This window comes from Pyrgilauda ruficollis, unplaced genomic scaffold, assembly GCF_017590135.1.
Source record: "Pyrgilauda ruficollis isolate IOZ18807 unplaced genomic scaffold, ASM1759013v1 scaffold10, whole genome shotgun sequence".
Taxonomy (NCBI): Eukaryota; Metazoa; Chordata; class Aves; order Passeriformes; family Passeridae; genus Pyrgilauda; species Pyrgilauda ruficollis.
In genome coordinates this window covers 14906184-14920736 of record NW_024508101.1, presented here as the reverse complement: position 1 = coordinate 14920736, position 14553 = coordinate 14906184, and the positions used below count along the sequence as shown (strand labels likewise).

The 14553-nt window shown below is 51.1% G+C and overlaps 1 protein-coding gene across 1 annotated transcript; it reads right to left on the bottom strand.

Annotated features, from left to right (window-relative positions):
* Positions 1-5625: 5625 nt before the first annotated feature.
* RPL29 (ribosomal protein L29) lies at positions 5626-8324 on the bottom strand. The gene is made up of 4 exons (XM_041465847.1): positions 8186-8324; positions 7939-7983; positions 6637-6701; positions 5626-5832 (listed from the first exon to the last, which is right to left on the bottom strand). Exons 2-4 carry the CDS (start codon positions 7973-7975, stop codon positions 5707-5709), a joined length of 228 nt encoding a protein of 75 aa, XP_041321781.1. The 5' UTR covers positions 7976-7983; positions 8186-8324; the 3' UTR covers positions 5626-5706.
* Between the last annotated feature and the right edge of the window lie 6229 nt (positions 8325-14553).

The following is a 14553-nucleotide window of genomic DNA, read 5'->3' as shown; positions in this document are numbered from 1 at the left end:
CCTCAGCTGGTCATTCCTTGGAGGTTCAGTGACAGCTTCACCCCCGTTGTATGCTCAGGATTAATGAAACCACTGCCGAGGGCTACTTCTGGCAAGGTGACATCACAGCTGGAGCTTCAAGCCTCCAAGAGGTGTTCTGCTGCCAGCCCAATGGCAAAGTCCATCCAACAGGGTCATGGGGGCTCAGCAGGGAGCTGCCATGTTCCATCTCCTCACCCCGCCACGGAGAGCAGGCTTGGGAGCTGGCACTGGTGCCTGCTGGTTGAACTGGAGCATCGGCAGCATTTTAGCAATGAAATATGAATTAAAACCCCCTTCAGCCATCACTAAAATCCATGTGCCAGGAACAGTCCCTCCCCTCCCTACTCTCACCCTGGCTATCCTGAGGATACACCTCCTCCTCCTCCCTGCCAGCCTGATTGGCACCCTGTAATGCCCAAAGAAGACCTCAGTTTGCTTTGGAAACATGCATAAAAGCCATTCCTGAGCTGGACTGGATGCTCCTTCCGTCCCTCTCAGCCTGGTGGGAGGCAGGTGCTGGCCCCTCATAGTCCTCCTGCAGCCCTGGGTGGGAGCCTACTACAAAAAAATGAGACACCCAATTTTCCCTGGCAAATCACATCGATTTGGGCCACTGGGAAATGCACAAGCCCACTGTGGGTCTCAGCTCCCAGGCACAGGGTGACAGCAGGGCCAAGGAGCAGCGCTGTCCCCAGCACCGTCTCCTCCCGTCCCAAGGAAGCGCAGCATTCCTGTGGCATTAGCAGCTCTCCCTGCACATAGCTGCCTCCTCCCATCGAATGACAGCCCCAGCACACTCACACATTGCAGTCGTGTTGCTAAAGTCAATCGTTTACCCAAGCAAAACAAACATTGGCAGGGCAAGCACGGGGCTGAGTTGGTGCAAGCCCCGGCGATGCTGCCCTCAGCCCTGCAGGGCCACGCTGCTGGGCCAGTGTCCCAGCTCTGCAGGTTGTCCTTCTGCCTTTCCTCCACAAAGCAGATTTTTTTTCCCCCCCACTTCTGTGGAAATAACATCCTAAAGCAGCTGTGACACAATCTCATTTATAGTAATGATGAAATATTGCAGTTCAGGGAAAACAGGGATGAGAGAGGCGGTTGATAGTTTGCAGGGACATGGCTGTGTCTTTCCTCTGGACAGGCAGCACTAAATATTTTGCTCAACCAAGGCTTATAACAACAGAAAAACTAAGAAAATGAACCTGTCAGCTAGAAACCTAGGGTTTTGGAAACAGCTCTAATGCAAACATCTGTTTGACCCAGTCAAAGGTGTCTCCCCAAGGGTTCCAAGCCCTTGATGCCACAGCTACTGCAGATTCAGCAAGACTACAGGTGCACCAGAAGGCAATGGAAATATGGGTCTAAGAACCCTGTGACAGGAAATGCTCCCAGGTGTTAAGAGATTATGTTTCCAACTAATCTCTAGCCTACAGATTAAAAAGAAACATTTTCCACCTCCACAGTGTAGCAGGAGCAGTTGTTTCCCACCTGTGAAGACATAGCATGTCCTCATGCTTTACCCCAGGCCTGGGAACCTCCAGAGTTGCAAATAGCTGGGGTTCAGCCAGGAGCTGAGGTGATGCCAGCTGTCCCCACACCCATGGCCACCCCACACCTGCAGTCACATCACATCTGGCGTCACTGACAGCCCCTTATCCTCCTCTGTCCTGGCCAAATCCCAGCATCCAAATAGGACTTCTCCAAGATATTCTCTACTGCTTACTGATAGGCTTTGGCTCCCTGGAGGGTGAACAAGAGAGAAAATAAGATAACCCCTTCCCTTCAGTCAGCCTGGTGGCCTGGGCTGTGCTGTGACCCAGGGAAAAGGATGGCTGGGAAGAGCCACCTGGCCCTGTGTCTTGGCTCTTCCCCCTTGGCTCAATGGCACTGGCAGCAGAAAGCAACAGCCTCACCTGCTGCCCACCTTTTCCAAGAGTAAAGCAGGGAAAGTGGTGGCTGGAGAGAGAAGACAAAGGTCTTGCAGCAGCCAAAACTTGTCACTAGAAAAGCAGATATACTGGGACTATTTAGGCTTTTCCCATCCATAGAACAAGAGGCTGGGAAGCCAGGAAAACTGCTGCCAGGCTGGCCTGCCTCAACACACTGCCTGTCCTCCCAGTCAGACAGCAAATGCTGCAGGGTGAGGAGCTGTGGGTGTATTTCACTGTTGGCTAAAACACAGGAACAACTGCACAAGGAATGTAACACGACATGACAGGCCAGTGAGTGGGTGAGCAGGCTGAAAAAACAGTCCCCCCTGGAGGAGCAGCCTGGCTGAGCCCCCACACAGGGGATGTGCTAACAATGAATGAAAACCACCCTGAGGAATCCACGGATCTGTGCAACTCCAAACCAGTTTGCAGTTTTTAGTGCACGTGTAGTGAACCTCTGGTGCCCAAAAGCATTTAAGGAATGTGACACAAGTGCACATTGTCTGGGGAAGAAAAAGCAATTAACTTCTTTTTTTTTTTTTTAATGAGGCAAAAAAGTAATTTACCAGTGTTTAAACCAGCCCCTAGATCCGTGTGCTCTTACCTCCCCAGCAGGCAGGTGACAGCAGCCCATGCCACCAGACACTGCCACAGCTCTCAGGCCATTTATCTGCTTGCCTTTGCTGTAGATTTAAACTCCTGCCCTGGTATGCAGCTTTATCAGCATATCTGAGGCCTCTCCTCAGCCCTCAATAAAACTTTGCTGTGTGAACCAAGTGACTGCAGGAAGTTCAGATGAAATTTTGTACTCACTGCCCTAATAAAACCTCTACCTAAATCTGCCAGCAGGGCAGTGGCAGTGTAACGTGAGCTAAGGTACATCAGATAAACACTTCACCAAGCCAAAGCCCCTGTGGTGTACAAACACCTGCAACAGCCTTAGAACCTGGGCGAAGCAGAACTCATCTTCTGTTGCAGCCTCTTTTTGACCACACTATTGAAAGGCAGTAAAGGGGGACACAGTTACATGTGTCCAGCCCTACTTTTTATCGTCACTGTGAACATCAATGTCCCCAGTAAACACCTTGCCCCATCAGAGCATTTTGCAGGACTTTGATTCCCCCCTCCCTGTTCTGTGCTCTTGGCTTTCAGAGCAATGGCTCACCTTTGCCAAATGAGTTGATTTGGTATTTGGTTACACGCCCTTTGCCTTTTTTCTTTTTTAAGTCAAAGCAGAGAAAGGAGCCAAATGGGAACTTGATATTGAGTCCTCTTAATTGCAAAGGGGAGAAATAATCTGCAGCAAGTATGACGTAGAGCAGCAGCAAGCAGGAGATGTATAAGCTGATGTACAGCAGTTGTTAAGCATTGAGATGCTTTTGAGCTCTTTGTCTTCCTGCAGGATACCAAACACTTCATCACGAGAGTTTTGCAATTTTGAAATATCAAAGATGAGAGAGCTCTGTGTAGTAGGAATAGTTTCAAGTGGGCCACAGCTGCTGGTCCCCCCCTCCTGGGCTCTGTATACATAATGCCCCCAAAAAGGATCTCCAGCCTCACTTCACCAACAGAACTCACATGATTTCACAAGGCCAGAGAAAGAGGATGGAGACCCACCCGGAGGCAGAGTCAGCACAAACTCCCCTCCACAGCTTCCCCTTCAGGGCTGGGACAACTGTACAGAGGAAAGCTGTGAACACAGGTGTCACAGGGTTAGCAGATGCAGTAGGTGGTCACTGATGTCACTGCAGGCAGTGTCCTGCAGAACCACCATGTGTGCAGGGAGCACACAACAAACCTGACACCTGTGGAAGCTCACAAAATTCCTGTCTCTTGCTACACAATGATGCCTGGATTAAGGTTACGTTCCTCTGGGCTGCATTTTGTCACGCAGCCGCTATTTTGGTCAGAAAGTCAGCAAGGCCTTATTTGGGAAGCTGTCCCACTGAAGGGCAGCATGAAGGGCAGCGAGATGAAAAGGCTGCTTCTGAAGGCAGGCCTGGGGGAGCTGCCTGGAGCCACAGGAAGCCCAAATCTTGCCCTCTGCTTCTCCTTAACATTCCAACATCCTCTTCTCAGCCTGAGCCTTGCCTTCTTTTCCCTCAGACTGCATCTTGTGGGTGAGCTACTCTCACAACACAAGCACTCTGGGGAAGACATCAAAGGAGTTGAGGTGAAATCTCCCTTCTTACCTTTTTCTTATGGAGTTTTATTGCTAGAGATTTAAAATGCAGAACTTACACTGGGTAGAAAATCTGCAGACACACAGGTAAAGGTGTAGACTGACAAACACCAAGTGCTCTGCTCAGAGGTTTTTTCCTTTCACTCTTTTAACACACATCTACACCAGAACGACCACACTGACCCTCGCTGGACCAGCCACTCCCGTCTCCATCAATACCAGCAACAACGCCACGCTGTGTGCTTTAATCATCTAGCAAGCAGTGGAGTGAACCTTCCCAATGAACTGTCATGCTGTTGCTTAATATTAAATCTGGTTTTTACTGATACCTTTGCTGGTGATCCTTTAAGTTCCTCAAACACTTGTTTGTAACAGGCTGACAAAACCAACCTCCACAAAAGCCCAGGATATGCACACAGCAGGAATCAAACAGCTGAGAGCTACAGACATCCCTGACTTTACAATTCCCTTGACTTGTGAGTTTCAAATTAGTACATTTCTTTATATTGCTTTGTTTAGGGATGGGTGGGTTTTCCTAATCAGTCAAAACCAATTAAAAAGTGGGAACTGGGAAAAGATTTTTGAATTTAAGCTGGAAAGAGTTCAAAGTGACACAGATAATTTTGGTAATTGGCTAAACTATTCAAAAAACAAACTACATGTTCCAGTTAAAATTGTTTTTCATCCCACAAGTGTTTTTCTGCTCTACTGCAGTCAGGTCTGTGCAAACTTCCAGCCCTGGCGTGCTCTGCTGATTTACCCCACCGGGTGGACAAGCGCCGGAACTGCAATTTCAGAGCAGCCGGCTGCATTCCAACAGGCGCCTCACACCAGGAGTGGAAAGCACGGCAAGTCAGCTTCGGGGGGGCCCTGGAGAGTGAAGCCTTCTCCTGGATGCACAAAACAGCAGGAGCAAAACCCGGGCTCAGCTCCTCCCGGGATTTTGCACGTTATTCCCCTCATCTCCCCATGCCAGCATGTTTCATTAGACAGTGCTTTTGTTACTGGAGTGAAATACATTCCCTAAAATCAGTCACTATTAAAAATGTGCATTTTGTGTATTCCTAAACCCTTACACATTCCCATGGGTAGCTCCATTAATGCTTCAATATCTACAAGTATCTCAGGGTACAACACACACCAACTCCAGCACAAACTCCTGTGGTCCTCAGCACCACAGCCAGCACTCCTTCCCCTCCTATTTCCCTGGATTCCCACAGCTGCAGGGAACCACACAGCAACGCAGCAGACATGTAACAGCCCTTAGAAATGTCACCCTGCTGTAACAGCACCAAGAATTATCACTAAAGTCATGGTACCTGAGAAAGAAAATGTCACCCCAGTTTTCAAAAGCACAAGGAGGGATCCAGAAGGGAACTACAGTCAGGCTCCCCTGGATCACTATTCACAGGCTTGATGCACAGCTGGCAGCTAAAACACAACTCAAACAAGGCCTCTGGAGGGCTCTCCTCAAATTCAGGAGGTGAAGGCTTTGTTACATACAATTTTATTTTAAAAAAATGCTGTAACACACATGCCAGTAAGAAAACTGGGTCCTCTTGTTAAAGCACATCAGTCCTTTTTCTGCTGAGCAGCCTGCTGAGCTGCCTGCTTGGCATTGTTGGCCTGCATCTTCTTCAGCCCCTTCTTGTTGTGTTTCTTTGCAAATCTCATGTTCCTCAGAAACTTGGGATCAACCTATAAAAATAAAGGAAAAATAAGCCATGTTGCAGAAGAAGACATCTATAAAAACATTTACAGCTCCATATTGTTCCAATTACTCCCAAATGCAGACTGTGACTAGTTCAGACTTCTTTTCTGATTTTTCAATAAGATTATTTTAGTCATCTGCAACCAGGCTTTAACAGCTGTTCTCCTTAACCACCATAAACAAACAAAAAATCCCAAACCCCAACAATAACCATAAAGAATAGGATTTACTGTTTTCACTTTCTAGTGTGGAAAAATGTCTTGTTGTACCATTTGGATAATCTCAGAAAAAGCAATATGCTGTCACTTTCATGTGTTTTGCCCAGAAATGCTAATTCCTCTTATTTTTAAAAAATTTCCTGTAAGTGAAATTATCTGGATTAGTATAGACAGTAAAACATCACTGAATGTAATGAGAGCAGAGGATGAGGAGAGGAGGAGACCCAGCAGGACTCAAAAGGGAAAGGAACCATTTTACTGGCAAGTGTTTTACTGGCAACAGCACCCAGTGACAGCCACCAGAACAGGACAAGGACAAAACTGGCCACTGACTGAAATTCAGTTTCACAGACATACAAGAGCAGATTTCATGTGGGTTAGAAATATCCCAGCTGTATGTCAGGAAAGTAAAAGAACTGAACCCCACATTGGTTCTGAGCCTCTGGAACACAGGCCTCTGTCTGCAAAAAATGTGTCAGTCAGAATAACACAAATTCTGATTTTGGTTTTTTTCTTTTTTTTAATCACAGTTAAGCCTCAGTTCAACCTGGGAATACCAGCAGAAATACTCACCCCTTTGAGAGATTCATATCTATGGGTTTTGGGCTTCTTGATGCCATTTCTGTGCCACTTACGGGCTATGTGAGAAACAAGACAATTACTGAAATTCCAGTTTCTGCTATTATTTAGCAGCTGCATTAGTTTCTTTTTAAAGTGTACTTGACTATCAAAATTATGTGGAACAATTTTCAAACCCTTCCTATCCAAACTAGAGTTCAATTAAAAACACATCTCTGTGCTCATCCCTTTGCATGGGCTTCCAATCCAAAGATTTCGAGCAGCTCATTAACTAGTGACACCCTGACAGCACCAGCAGCAGAGTCAAAGGCCTCACTCACTAATAAATGGAAGCCCTTGTGGTCAGAGGGCACCTCACTCACTGTGCAGGACCAAGCAGAGCCTACCCATGACCTCTGCTTATCACAGCACTAATGAAAGACCCCAAACATGAACTATTCCATCGCTGTGGCCATCTCTGGATTGCACAGGATCCCAGGGAGGAAGCTTTTCAGGAACACCACAGAATGACAGGATGGCTTGGGCTGGAAATAACTTTAAAGACCATCCTATTCCACCCCCTGCCAAGAGCAAGGACCTCTCTCACCAGACCAGGCTGCTCCAAGCCCCATCCAACCTGTCCTTGGACACTTCCAGGGATGGAGCAGCCACAGCTTCTCTGGGCAACTTGTGCCATCCTCACAGGGAAGCATTTCTTTCTAATATCCAATCTAAGCCTGCTCTGCCAGTGTGAAGCCATTCCCCTGTGTCCTGCCACTGCCTGCTCTTGTGAAAGGTCCCTCTGCCTGCTCGGCTGGTGGTGACCACCATGGAATCACTCAGGTTGGAAAAGGCCTCCGAGACCTTGGAGCCCACCACCACCTGGCCAGCCCAGGGCACCGGGCCACGTTCAGCCTTGCCCTGAACACCTGCAGGTACGGTGACACCACCACCCCTCCCGGCAGCCCATTCCAATGTCCAAGCACCCTCCCTGTGAAGAAATTCTTCCTAAAGCCCAACCCAAACCTCCCCTGGCACAGCTTGAGCCTGCATCCTGTCATCCCACTGCTGGTTACCTGGGACAACAGGCCGACCCCAGTTTTCCAAGGTAAAAGCTCCTATTTTGTTACCTACGTATTAATTCTACGTTGAGCCCAAACAAGCCCCGACTCTCATCACACTCCCTCAAACCCCCATTCGATCTCCGCGCAGCACCGCCTCATCTCGCCACAAACCCCCGGGCAGGCCGTGCTGCCACCACCGCAGCTGCACCGGCCCCAGCGCGGCTACCCCCGCCGGGATCCCCGCCCCGCTCACACTGGTTGTGCGTGGTGTGGTTCTTGGACTTGGCCATGGTCGCACCTGCGGGAGAAACACACACGGCTCAGCCGGGCCGGGCTGCCGAGGGGCGCCCGGCTCCCGCAGAGAGCGCGCCCGGCCCCGAGCCCCGGCTATGGCCCCGCTCCGCCAGCCCCGAGCCAGCCCCTCCGCCCGGCCCGCGGATGGTGCCGGATGGGCGCGGATGGTGCCGGATGGGCGCGGATGGTGCCGGGGCCGCCCTCACCGGAGCCGCGCTCGCCGCCGCCGCCGGACCGGAAGAGAGGGAGCACCGCGGGGGCTGCCGGGAATCAGGGTCGGGCCGGAACCCCGTGTCCTGTAGTTCCGCCCGGCAGTTTCCCCGTTGCTTTCCCGCACCGCTGCTCTTTGCCCGCACCGCCCCGGCTCCCCCCGCCGCCGCTCCCGCTTCCTGAGGGACCTGAGGCCGCTCCCGCCCCGGGAAGGCCCCGCCGCGGCGAGACAGCAACACCCAGCGACGTGGCGGACCCGGTCCCTCAGCTACGCTGTTCCCCCAGCAACGCGGTCCCCGCACTAAGTGCCCCCGACCATGGCGTCCGCCGGCCGGGGCGAGCGAGCCGGGATCCGAGGCCGCCCTGGGCCCGGCCCTGCCGATCCCCGCGGGAGCCTGGGGCCCTCGGCCCCGTCCGAGTCCGGGCTCGGTTTGTCTGCGCGTTCACCGCGCCCGGGCAATGCAGTCACGCACAGACAGCGCTCCTCAGGGCGCGTTCACTCAATGTTTGTGTGAAGCACCAGCGGCCCGAGCAGCTCTGTTTGCTTTCAGACACAAAGCTGTGCCACCTCGGTGACCCCAAAAACCCCCATGCCCAGCAAAGACGTGGCACAGTGCAGGGGTTTGTGCCGTGTTCTGGCCGTGCTGCGAGGTTAAAGTTCCACTCGTGCAGAAGACAAGGACTGAAGTTTGCTATTTCAGTATGTGAAAGACTGAAATGGCGACTATGATGGGAAATTTCTTCATGGAAAGGATAGACATTGCAGTGGTTTGCCCAGCGTGTGGTGGAGCCACCGTCCCTGGAGGTGTGCAAGGAAAGATTTGTGGTCATGGATTGGGGCATTTCCCGTGGGGAAGTGGCACAGGAATGAGGGGAACTGAAGGCCAAGCTTGCCCAAGCCCCTGGCGTTGTATCTCTTGGCCAATTGCGGCATTTCTGGCCAAGGCTGCTGTGATTTCAAATGAAACCTCTGAAAAACGAGCAGAAAAGGCCCAGGCTCTTCTGTGGCGTGGGAACAGACTGCCACCTTTTGATGGCGTTGCCTTTATTTTACAGTGAGAGGCACAAGTGAATTGCTTAAAGTAACCCAGACTGAAAAAAATTGCCCAGAGACCAAGCACCCACGGCCAGTGCAGAGAGGGAACTGGACATTGTTTCAGTGGCTGATTGCTTGCAGAGCAATTGCTACTCTGCCTCAAGTTCAGATAGCTATAAACAAGCTCTTCCTATTATAAAAACAGGGGGAAATAGATTGTCCTTGGTAGCTGGGTAACGCTGATGAGAGTGAAATGAATATAGGCAGGAAAAAGAAAGATAATGCAATTCAATTTCAGTATTTCTCTTATTTCAAGCAAGACCTAAGATGCAAAATGTATTTGGCTTCATTTCCCAGCCCCACCCCCATTCTGGGCCGTTGTTTTGTAAAAATAGATGAAAATAGCAATATTCTTTTACTGGCATTTTGCAGCTGGAATATGAAGGTCTGCTCAAAATCCTCCTTGATATGCAAACATCTGATTTTTTAAACTGTTGTTTTTTAAAATTCTTTCCACTGTAGTGAGCTCCAGTCTTAAAATATTTGTACATCACTGTGGTCAGCTAATTGCAGGCAACAGTAGGGAGAAACCTTTCCTGATAACAGAGAGCCAAACTCAGTGGAAAACAGAACTGAATCCCAGAGGTGTTCCACTGCATTTCAAAAGGCTGCCAGCCCCCTGAGCTTGGCCATCAGATTATGAAGACTCTTGATCTTTTTAACTGATTTCTGAGCCTTCCTCCATAGGAAGAAACAGAAGGGTTTACTTTAGGGTTCCATCCACCTTTTCCAAGTTTTTTCAGGGTCTCACTGCAATTATTGCTGTTGGATCTCTCTGGGAGTCGTTCCCAGCTGCTGCTGGGGCCACTCAGATGGGCAGCCAGACAAGTGGGGATTAGAGAAGCTGTGCTTAATGCCCAGGTGATGACAAGATCCATAAGCCAAATTAATAAAATAAAACTGTGGAAGAATATTCATGGGGCTGAGTGTCACATATGCAGGGCAGTTTATAAATCACTGCAAACCAAAGCAGAGAACGAGGTGAAGAGGATGATCCAAGGCAGGGCCAGGGCCTGTGTGCACTGCTGGGTGATCAAGCCCCCTTGAATTTGTCCCGTGCCCTGATGAGCTGCTGTGCCTCTAATTATGGTGGTACTGAGAACGATTGGCCAGTTCAAAACCTTTAGTCATGCTTCTAGTGATTACAGACTTAATTAGTGCACGTTAGCCCAAGTGTCCTCTATTAAAGGCGCTGTGCTCATTAAATAGGATGGTAATTACTCCAGCTGCAAAACAATTATGAAAAAATCATAACATAAAAATCCCACAGTGCCTTTGACAGCTGTATGTTGGCCACTGTCCTTGCATCATGCACACTCCTGCTGTTCGATCTCTGTCAGGTCTGTCACGGTTTTCATGCTGACACCCCACTTCAGCAGCCTCCCCCAGCTTGCCTCCTCCCTCCCTGTGAGGTGACTTTGCCCTGGGGTAAGGAATTGCTGGGGCTGCCCCCATTCAGCAGTGCCAGGGACTGTCCATTGTCCAGCATGGTGCCAGTGCCAGAGCCGAGCCAGGCTGGGGTTTACAGGGGCTTCAGCAGAGGCTGCCTCTGGTCATTTCCCAAGACATGGAGAAATTTCCTCCCCATTTCCATAGAAGGAAGACAAGGAAAGGCCATGTTCATGGAGGATGCTGGGCACAGTGTGACAGCACAGCTCCCCAGTGAGCACAAAACCAGCGGTGAGCACTTTCAGTGTTGATCAGGCTGACTTTGCTTGGCACAGACTCTACAAACTGCTGCCTCGTGGGGAGGTATTGAGCAGTGGGGAGAGTGCAGGGATGCTTCTGGCTATCCTGATGGCTCACACGGAGGATTCCCACCCTGGGCTGCTCCCAAGGCTGCTCGGGCACTTCACCCATCCCCACCCATTCCCAGTCGCTCTGCAGACACCACCGGAGTGCGGCTGCAGCGTGCAGGGCTGTGCCTTGTCAGTGGGAGCACCTGTGGGATACGGCCACGCTCACAGCCTCCCTCAGCCCAGCAAGCAGAGCCAGGACTGGGCTGTCTCCCCAAGAGATGCCTGCCCTGGCAGGTGCCGGTGGCTTTGGGGCGATGTTAGGGCTGTTCCCAGCCTGTGAGCAAACAGGGCTTGGCTGTGCTGAAGCCGAGCGATGCCGGAGGGGAGCGGGGCCATGGGCAGTCGCCGGGGAGGAATGGCCGATACATCCAGGGAAGGCAGGAACAAGGGGGCTCGGAGGCACTAGAGGGAGCCTGAGCATAACAGATCCCGCTCCGGCTCCGAGAGGAAGAATTAGTCCCGCTTGGGGCGAAGGGGCATCACCAGCGAGTCACAGCAAGTCTCACACAGCAGTTTCCACGTTGACCTGGCATCCTACCTGGCTGTACCTTTTTTTTTCCTCCTGACAGCTGTTATAATTTCCTTGTGGGCATAAAGAAATGGTTTCATTGATGGAAAGTGCCAGTCTACCAGCAGAGAGACAGCTGGCTCTGAGCATTTGGGATAGGAGGTGAGAAAAATCACTGGCAACTGGTGGCAATTGTCAGATGGGAGGGTTCAGGAAAAAAGGAATTCTTGCAAGGCAATGGAGAGCAGAAGTGCTGATCCACAGCTGCAGATATCCCTGTGGGAAGGGGAGGTGTCACAGCACAGCCTTGCCAAGTGTTCCTGGACTGATGGCAGGGACAAGGGAACAGTAGCTGAGGTTTGTGTCCCCCACTGGTGCATTCCAGTCAGCACCAGTTAGGAGAGCTGAGGCACCAGAAGAGGCTGGACACCTGCATTCTTTTATTTTATTATTGGATGTATCTGTTCCCAATAGGTCTGAAAAGTGAATTTTCTTTTACAATGTTTGCAAGGGGCCAAAATTTGCTTTTTACAGAGTACTCAGGCTCAGCTCAGTAGAAATCAAAGGAGATGAGTGAGCAGGGACCAGAAACAAATCCTCCATCACCCCTGGCTGCTGTTGGAGGCTTTCATTCTCCCCTCAGATCAGCCCAGACCCTCCATAGATATTGCACAAGCGTGTTCCTGTAAGCAGCTTCCTATCAAGAGGGCAGGATTTAAAATCAGGCAGCAGCCTGCAGTGCAGCCCTGACCTTTCCCTCCAGGACTGCCACCTCCTCCCACTCTCCCTGGAGCTGGCACTACTAACAACTGGTTTCCTCTTGTTATTTTTCCACCTCCACTCCTTCCTCCAGAGGGGAGGCCGTGCTGGTGGCCCACGTACGGTGACTCACAGGCTGGGACCTGCGAGGAGCCAGCTAAGCCCAGCCAAACTTAGAAACATCTCATTTTCCATTGCCTACACCCTGGATGCTGCTTCTGGCTGGGTTCATCTGGAGACCTTCTCCAGCTACCTGTGGGGTTTGGGAGGACCAGCAGGAGTTGGGCTGAGATGGAGCAGCCCTTGATGTAGACAATTTCATCTTGGTCAGTGTTTATCCAGCTTGCTTATAGCTGAAACCCACGAGATGTTCTGGCTTTTCATGCTTGGGAAACGTAAATTAGGACATATATACAGGACTGCACAGTCGTTCCAGTTTTCTGGAAGCATTTGAATGATTTGAGGGGAGCTTAGGGGTTTAAAAGCTGAATCTCCATCTGTGTCAATCAGCCTGGTCCATCTGGCTGGATGTCCCCAAATCAAAAGATGACAACTGCAATCACATAACCGAGCCTGGGGCACCTGCAAGGTGGGGAACGATGGCCTGCAAAGGTGGACGTGCTGCCGTGGTTGGAAGCTGGGAACGGGAAGCAGCTGGGTGATGACCAGGCTGGCAGCACGGAGCAGGGACACGCAGCTCCTGGGCAGCTGCATGGCGAGGAGCAGGACCTGCAGCTCCGAGCGGGGACAGCGCCAGGCGGGGAGCAGCCGTGTGCGCGCAGCCCACGCCTGGTGCTTTAACGGGATTTTCCAGAACACTTTCTGCCCCAGTAACGGAAAGGGAAGCTCGCCTGCCGCTTCCGAAGGCTGGGGTGAACGTGTGCAGGCGACGTGACACCTGCTGAACCCGCAGTTGCCGAGAGCCCGGCTGTTGGCAGGGAGGGAGCGGAGCCGCAGGCACAGCGCGCACCGAGCAGCTGATCGCTGCGGGGAGGAGGCGCACGGAGGCGGCTGGGAGAAACGGAGAGGGCTGACCTAAATAGATGCTCAGCTAATTTATTCATTTCCCTGCTTTATTATTTAACACAACTTCGAAGCAGCTCAGGACTTCTGGTTCCTCTCAGCTCTGCTGCTGACGTTGGGGATGGGGTTATTTTTTACCTGATTTTGCTGTCTTGCTCAGCACCCCTCTCTCCCGGCAGGCAGGCCAGGCACACTATGGGAAAGCTCCAAAACAACCACTTTCTAGCCCGGAGCATAGAAAGGACTTATTTTAAGTTATTTTGAGCTTTTGATTCACCTCCTGCTTAAGAAGCTGTTCGAATTTTGGCCTGCTTTATGCATTGCTAATAGGGAGATTTATCTCCAGCTTAGCTGGCCGAGGAGGGGATTGGTGGGTTCACACAGCAGGAGGCAGCCTTCAGCCTCCACTGACATCTTCCTGCAGGCAGGCTGCCAAAGGCAGCCCCAGGCTCTGCAGCGCAGGGGCTTCCAAGGATAAACCTGGAGCCTGTCTTGCTTCCAGCCAGCCTCCTCTCTCCTCAAATCCTAGCAATATCCTGAACCACTGTCCAGGAGGAATTTATTGCTAGAAGGACTCGGAGCCCCAGCTGCTGGGAGAGCTGTTCAGGTTGCAGTTCACTCCACGGGCTGCACGTGTCCTCTGCGAGCCCACGTCACGTTTTAGCACTGCTGAGCTTGAACAGCCACAAGCTGGGGGGGAAAAAATTGATGCCTGTGCAGGTTGTGTGAACCCCTGCACCATTTCTGCGCAGGCACAAGGGACACGGGCAGAGCTGCTTCTTGTGAAGCTTCCCAGGATTCAAATCATACAGCACCCAACTTGTAGCAACCCTTTAATTTTTCATTACACTTTGTCACTTGATGTATGAATTTAGGCCAGTGTTGTATACAGTTACCCAGCCCCTCTGTTATGATTTTTAAACTGGATTATTCAGCGACCTGCTTGATTCTTTACAGATTTCTAAGCAGTAAAATGAGCCCTGATGCTGTTTAGCTTGGCAGCAGGGGCATCTCAGCCCACCCGCCTTCACACTGCTGGAGAGTTTGGTGATGTTGCTGGGAGTGGGATAGTGCAAAATAGCAGAAATGAAGCAGTTAAGGAGGCTGCAAGTTAAAGTCTTCCAAACCAGCAGGCAATGAAGGGGAACAGTTGGGCGTGGGGCTGGGAAAGTAGGTGCT

Coding starts and splice junctions, on each gene's coding strand:
- RPL29 (XM_041465847.1), bottom strand. CDS start 7,975: ATGGCCAAGTCCAAGAACCACACCACGCACAACCAGT. Junction 6,702..7,938: donor CCACACCACGCACAACCAGT/GTGAGCGGGGCG, acceptor TTTCTCACATAG/CCCGTAAGTGGCACAGAAAT. Junction 5,833..6,636: donor GATATGAATCTCTCAAAGGG/GTGAGTATTTCT, acceptor TTATTTTTATAG/GTTGATCCCAAGTTTCTGAG.